General features: G+C 38.6%; 1 protein-coding gene across 1 annotated transcript; it reads left to right on the forward strand.

The window, feature by feature from the left end:
• The first annotated feature begins 660 nt into the window (after positions 1-660).
• On the forward strand, positions 661-5,639 carry LOC106434706 (DExH-box ATP-dependent RNA helicase DExH9). Its single transcript, XM_013875562.3, has 14 exons — positions 661-1,085; positions 1,363-1,563; positions 1,643-1,861; positions 2,033-2,371; positions 2,612-2,716; positions 2,981-3,091; positions 3,196-3,446; positions 3,524-3,647; positions 3,730-4,012; positions 4,094-4,248; positions 4,333-4,476; positions 4,557-4,789; positions 4,867-5,131; positions 5,211-5,639. Exons 1-14 carry the CDS (start codon positions 819-821, stop codon positions 5,487-5,489), a joined length of 2,976 nt encoding a protein of 991 aa, XP_013731016.1. The 5' UTR covers positions 661-818; the 3' UTR covers positions 5,490-5,639.
• The last annotated feature ends 948 nt before the right edge of the window (positions 5,640-6,587 follow it).

Genomic DNA, 6,587 nt, shown 5'->3' on the forward strand with positions numbered 1-6,587 from the left:
ATTATTAATAAATCAATACACTAATATTTTAGATATATACTTATATATCATATATGGACAAATCTCCAAAATAGCACATTTCTAATTTTATATCACAAAAATAGCACTCAAAAACTAAAATGACCAAAATAGCACCTTTCTAAGTTTATTCTTTGAAAATTTTAATCTTTTTATTTTTCAAAATTTGTAATCTTATCCCCAAAACCCCATTTCTCAACTCTAAACCTAAACCCTAAACTCTAAACCCTAAACCCTAAACCGTAAACTCTAAACCCTAAACCCTAAACCCTAAACTCTAAACCCTAAACTATAAACTCTAAACCCTAAACTCTAAACCCTAAACCCTAAATCATAAACCCCACCCTTTAACTCTAAACCCTAAGTTTATGACTTTTGATAAAACATTAAGTGCTATTTCTGTGACTTTTGACTTTGAGTGCTAGTTTGAGAACAAAAACTTGATTTAGTGCTATTTTTGTTTTTTTCTCATCATATATTTTGGTATTTATAACTTTTTTTTTGTTTTGGTTGGGTTTGGATCGGGGGATATTTTAAGTGGATCGGATTTGAAATAGCAAGAGAGTTGAATCCATAAACCTCGAAGTTGATGTGACTTAGGGTTTTGGTTACTGGGAGAAAGTTTATGTATGTTTTCCCCAAAACACCCTTATTGTCACTTTCTTAGTACAACACCTAATAATCTCCATGTACCCTTCGCTCGGCGGCGTTTTCATCTTCCATACTCCTCTCCAACTCTCCGATAGGACCAGAGCACTAGCACTCGCCTGAGTCGAAAAACTATACAAAACCCATTCTCCATGGGCTCGGTGAAGAGAAAATCAGTGGAGGAATCTTCAGATTGTGCTCCGCCGCAGAAGCTTCAGAGAGAAGATGATGATTCCACTCAGATCATCAACGAAGAGCTCGTGGGCTGCGTTCACGACGTCTCCTTCCCTGAAAACTACCTTCCTCCTGCTCCCTCTGCTCAAGGAGACAACAAGCCACCGGCCAAAGAGTTCCCTTTCACCCTCGACTCCTTCCAGTCTGAAGCTATCAAGTGTCTCGATAATGGCGAATCAGTCATGGTACCCATTTCAAGTTCCAAACTTTAACGTTCCTTATGCAATAAAACTGTGTAGACATAGTCTTGGGTTCGGAAAGAATGGTTTTTGATGTCTGGATATGTGTGTAATTGATTCTTTGGTTTATGTAATTCTGAGTGACTCAAGCTGAATAATTGATTTCAAGATTTGAACTTTTGCGGTTTTTATGTAATAAAACGTTGTAGAGATCATCTTAGGTTTCGAAAGAACGGATTTTGCAATGGGAAATAAACTGAAAGTGTACGGTTTATATGTTCAGGTCTCAGCTCATACATCAGCTGGTAAAACAGTTGTGGCATCCTATGCTATCGCCATGTCCTTGAGGGAGAACCAGAGGGTTATTTACACCTCTCCTATAAAGGCATTGAGCAATCAGAAGTACAGAGATTTCAAAGAAGAGTTTTCTGACGTTGGTTTGATGACTGGGGATGTCACAATTGATCCTAACGCCTCTTGTCTGGTGAGTGTCTTTAAAGCCGACTCAGAACTTGCTTTAATTTTCTGTTTGATCTTAGCTTTTTTTGGTGTTTTGTTTTCAGGTCATGACCACAGAGATCTTGCGTAGCATGCAGTATAAAGGGTCAGAGGTAATGAGGGAGGTGGCTTGGATTATTTTTGATGAGGTGCATTACATGCGTGATAGTGAAAGAGGTGTGGTTTGGGAAGAGAGTATTGTTATGGCTCCCAAGAATTCTCGTTTTGTGTTTCTCTCTGCAACTGTTCCTAATGCCAAGGAGTTTGCTGATTGGGTTGCAAAGGTGATCCACTCTTTGTTATCCTTTTACATCTCTTGTATGAATGGAATAACACATTATATACCGTTTCTACTATCTACATGATAACAGAACTTGTCTAGTTAAAAAGATATTGAAATTTTTTAATTGGTTTGGTTTCTCTGGAGATGTGATTTTTTAGTGTTGATTCTGCAGGTTCACAAACAACCATGCCATATTGTTTACACTGATTATCGGCCAACACCACTTCAGCACTATGTATTCCCTGCCGGAGGAAGTGGGCTTTACTTGGTTGTGGATGAAAAGGCTAAATTCCACGAGGATAGCTTCCAGAAGTCTCTTAACGCATTGGTTCCTGCTAATGATGCTGACAAGAAAAGAGAGAATGGAAAGTCTCATAAGGGGTTGATGCTTGGAAAACTTGGTGAAGAAAGTGATATCTTCAAATTGGTGAAGATGATTATTCAGCGGCAATATGATCCGGTGATTTTGTTTAGTTTCAGCAAAAAGGAATGTGAGGCACTTGCTATGCAGGTTAGTTTTCTTCTTCTTACTCTCACCAACAACATTGCAGCAGCGTTCTTTTCATTTTGTTTTTGTGTATATTTTGTTTGTATAGTCAGTTCACTCTTGTTTTATGATTTCTCTAGTGTTATAATCTGCACCTTGCAGTGTCTTATTTTACGTGTATTGTAAAACCTGAAGTTCATTGTACGCTTAGTGTGCTCGTACTGTCGACAACGTGATTGTAATGTTTGTCTGTTTGCTCCACAGATGTCTAAGATGGACTTAAACAGTGACGATGAGAAAGATTCCGTGGAGACAATCTTTACTAGTGCAATCGATATGCTTTCAGATGATGATAAGAAGCTACCTCAGGCAAGCATTCATCAAACCTCTCTCTATGATGCCTCAGAATTTTAATAATGCTTGAGACTTGTACATTTTGATTGCCTTGTAGACATTTCTTTCACAAAAAAATTCATGTTCCCTAGATATTATACTTGTCACTAACATGCAATAGCTTATATTCCTTACTCTTGATACTCCTCTTTTTTGTTGATCTAGTTTCAGATGTGATTTCGTTGTCGGATAAACTTGTTCTGCGGGAAAACTAACATGGTTCCTGGCTGTGTATTGTAGGTTTCAAATATTTTACCTATCTTAAAACGTGGTATAGGCGTTCATCATTCGGGTCTGCTTCCTATCTTGAAAGAAGTGATTGAGATATTGTTTCAAGAAGGTCTGATTAAGGTATGCGAAAGCTTAGAGCTACAGTTTCCAATATTTTCATTTCGTGCACCTTCTAGATCTGTTAGATATGTAATCTTTCTAACGTTTGAAGTCTTTTCTTTTAGTGTTTGTTTGCAACGGAGACATTTAGTATTGGATTGAACATGCCGGCAAAGACGGTTGTGTTCACAAATGTGCGCAAGTTCGATGGAGACAAGTTCCGGTGGTTATCTAGTGGTGAGTACATTCAGATGAGTGGTCGTGCTGGACGTCGAGGTATTGACAAACGAGGTATCTGCATCCTCATGGTTGATGAGAAGATGGAACCCGCGGTTGCTAAATCAATGCTCAAAGGAAGTGCTGATTCTTTGAACAGGTACCAAAAAATGATCAATGAGATTTGTGCTTTTAAACTTTTAGTAATTAACTTATTTCCCTTTTTTATATTATCAGTGCCTTCCATTTGAGCTATAACATGCTTCTAAACCAGTTGCGGAGTGAAGATGGTGATCCTGAGAATCTTCTCCGCAACTCATTCTTTCAGTTTCAAGCTGACCGTGCTATCCCTGATCTCGAGGTGCAGATGCATAGCCAGATTTATTGATTATATTATGTTCACTTTAGCTAAATGATGTGATTTTGTGATCTGGTCTTTGCAGAAGCAAATAAAAGCCCTCCTAGAAGAGAGAGACTCTATGGTGATTGAAGAAGAAGAAAGCTTGAAGAAATACTATAACTTGATTTTGCAATATAAGAGTCTGAAGAAGGATATACGTGAAATTGTGTTCTCTCCAAAGTACTGCTTACCCTTTTTGCTGCCAAACAGAGCTGTTTGTCTAGATTGCGCTAATGATGCTGGAGAGCCACAATCATTCAGCATTGAAGATCAGGATACCTGGGGAGTGATAATGAAATTCAACAAAGTCAAAAGCTTATCTGAAGGTTAGAATTCTGAGAATTATTTTTTTAGTTAAATGTTATTAACAGTGATGATTCCATCTTGACATGAGCAATTCTTTCCAGATGATGATAATAGAAGACCAGAGGATGCAAACTACACCGTAGATGTACTGACTAGATGTTTGGTCAGCAGAGATGGTGCTGGCAAAAAGAAAATGAGGCCTGTGCCATATAAAGAACGTGGTGAGCCCGTTGTGGTCTCTGTTCCTTTATCTCAGGTATGTTTACAATGTTTACACATTCTTATGCGGCTTGTCCTCTTTTTTCTGCTTTAATGATCTTATTCTTTTTATCATGGACAGATTAAGAGTTTAAGCAGTGCAATCATGAATATACCGAAAGATTATTTACAACTTGAAGCTAGAGAGAATGCTCTGAAGAAGGTTTCCGAGTTGCTCTCTAGACATCCTGATGGAATACCCCTAGATCCTGAGGTTGATATGAAGGTATATTGTTTTTTACTCTAGTAACTTTTTGCTCTCTTTCATTTGTCTCTAGATATGAACACAAACTTTTATATAATTAGATTCGGAGCAGCTCATACAAAAAGACTGTTCGGCGATTGGAGGCTGTGGAAAACCTATTTGAAAAATACAAAATAGCAAAATCTCCCCTCATAGCAGAGAAGCTGAAAGTTCTACACATGAAGGAAGAACTAACAGCCAAGATCAAATCACTTAAGAAAGCTGTCCGATCCTCAACAGCGTTGGCGTTTAAAGATGAACTTAAGGCCAGAAAGCGTGTTTTACGAAGGCTAGGGTAAGTAACCAATCTTGTCTGACTGTAGTACTGTTGTTTGTTCTGTTGATATAATTGTATAATCTTCTTTAACGCAGATATATCACCAGCGATGGTGTTGTGGAGTTGAAGGGGAAGGTTGCATGTGAAATCAGTAGTGCAGAAGAGTTGACATTAACGGAGCTAATGTTCAGTGGTGTCTTCAAGGAAGCAAAGGTGGAGGAGTTGGTTTCTCTCCTCTCTTGCTTTGTGTGGCGAGAGAGGCTCCCTGACGCAGCCAAACCCAGAGAAGAACTCGACTTGCTCTTCATACAGTTACAAGACACAGCCAGGCGTGTCGCTGAAGTTCAGCTCGACTGCAAGGTATTCACTACTAAACACTCTTTCTATCTGCTGATTTGAGTTCCATAACTTTTTTTGTCTTTTGGGTCCAATGTAACAGGTGGATATCGATGTGGAGAGTTTTGTGCACTCGTTCAGACCGGATATAATGGAGGCGGTGTATGCGTGGGCAAAAGGGTCCAAGTTTTACGAGATCATGGAGATTGCTCGTGTTTTCGAAGGGAGCTTGATCAGAGCGATAAGGAGAATGGAGGAAGTTCTGCAACAGCTCATAGTGGCTGCAAAATCCATTGGAGAAACAGAGCTTGAAGGTAAACTAGAAGAAGCTGTTTCCAAGATCAAGAGAGACATTGTTTTCGCAGCATCTCTCTACTTGTGATGGCATTTTGTTTCTTTCTGGCCAAACAAGATTGAAAACAAAAGCAAAGAGTTTTTGTTTGTACCTTAGCTCATTTTATTGAAGATCTTATAACGTGTTAACACTATGGAAGCAAGAGAGTTTAAGTTATAAATTTATTTTTGAATACCATTGGTTTGATGTTAGAATAAGAGATCAATCTCGATTTCCACATTTCCATTACAAAGCTACACGATTACCCAAACTGATATACAGACAGACATCTCAATGCTCATCTGTCTTAAGATCTTTTTGGCTTATGCTTTCATTTTTCTTACTGAGGCAAATGCGTTTAAACAGTGATATACTCATCTTGATCTAGCCATAGATGATGACCTGCCCTCTGTGTTTGCCGTTTTCGTCTGCATCAGTTTTGGGCTGCATCCTAACATTGACTGTTGGTTTGTTCTTGGGTGGAAGTTTCTTCACTTCCTCAGGTGTGTAGATGAATATCTTTCTCACCATTGCACAGAACTCACTGCATCACAAAACAGAAATCCAAAAGGATTATCAATATAAAAAAGTGGAAACAATGCCATGTTTCTTTCACATATGCACTCATGAGACTTAACACAAAAATATTGTTCAAGACTGTAAAGGCACTTACTTCCATGGATCATCACCCACCCACCACCATCATCCGTGTAAAAAATTTGCCATTTCTTCCAGCTTCTTGAACAGATCTTCGTATCACTCTAACCTTGCCAAGTCGACAGCTCTGCCTACTGCACTGCCTTGCATGTGTACCTTAATCAAATTACAAAAAGCAAGATACAGTCACGGTCAAGATCCTTATTTTGCATTCAGCGAAAAGAAAAGAACCTGGTTAGATGTGATACCTTTTCTTCGGAGCTTCTTCACCCTCGAATCTCATCTTTGAAACGCTTGCCTACAGACAGCTTCTGGCTCTTAGCTTCGAGATACCTATTGTCCTACTTGTCCTGATAATAAAAGATATGTCAGCTTGGGTTTGCAGTCAAATGATTATCATCGAGCATATGCAAGCAACAGTACTAAAAAGGAACAATGAGATGAAAACAAATGGTTGATGCCTGTTTAAGTTTTAACTACAGATCATTT

This window comes from Brassica napus, chromosome C9, assembly GCF_020379485.1.
Source record: "Brassica napus cultivar Da-Ae chromosome C9, Da-Ae, whole genome shotgun sequence".
Lineage (NCBI taxonomy): Eukaryota > Viridiplantae > Streptophyta > Magnoliopsida > Brassicales > Brassicaceae > Brassica > Brassica napus.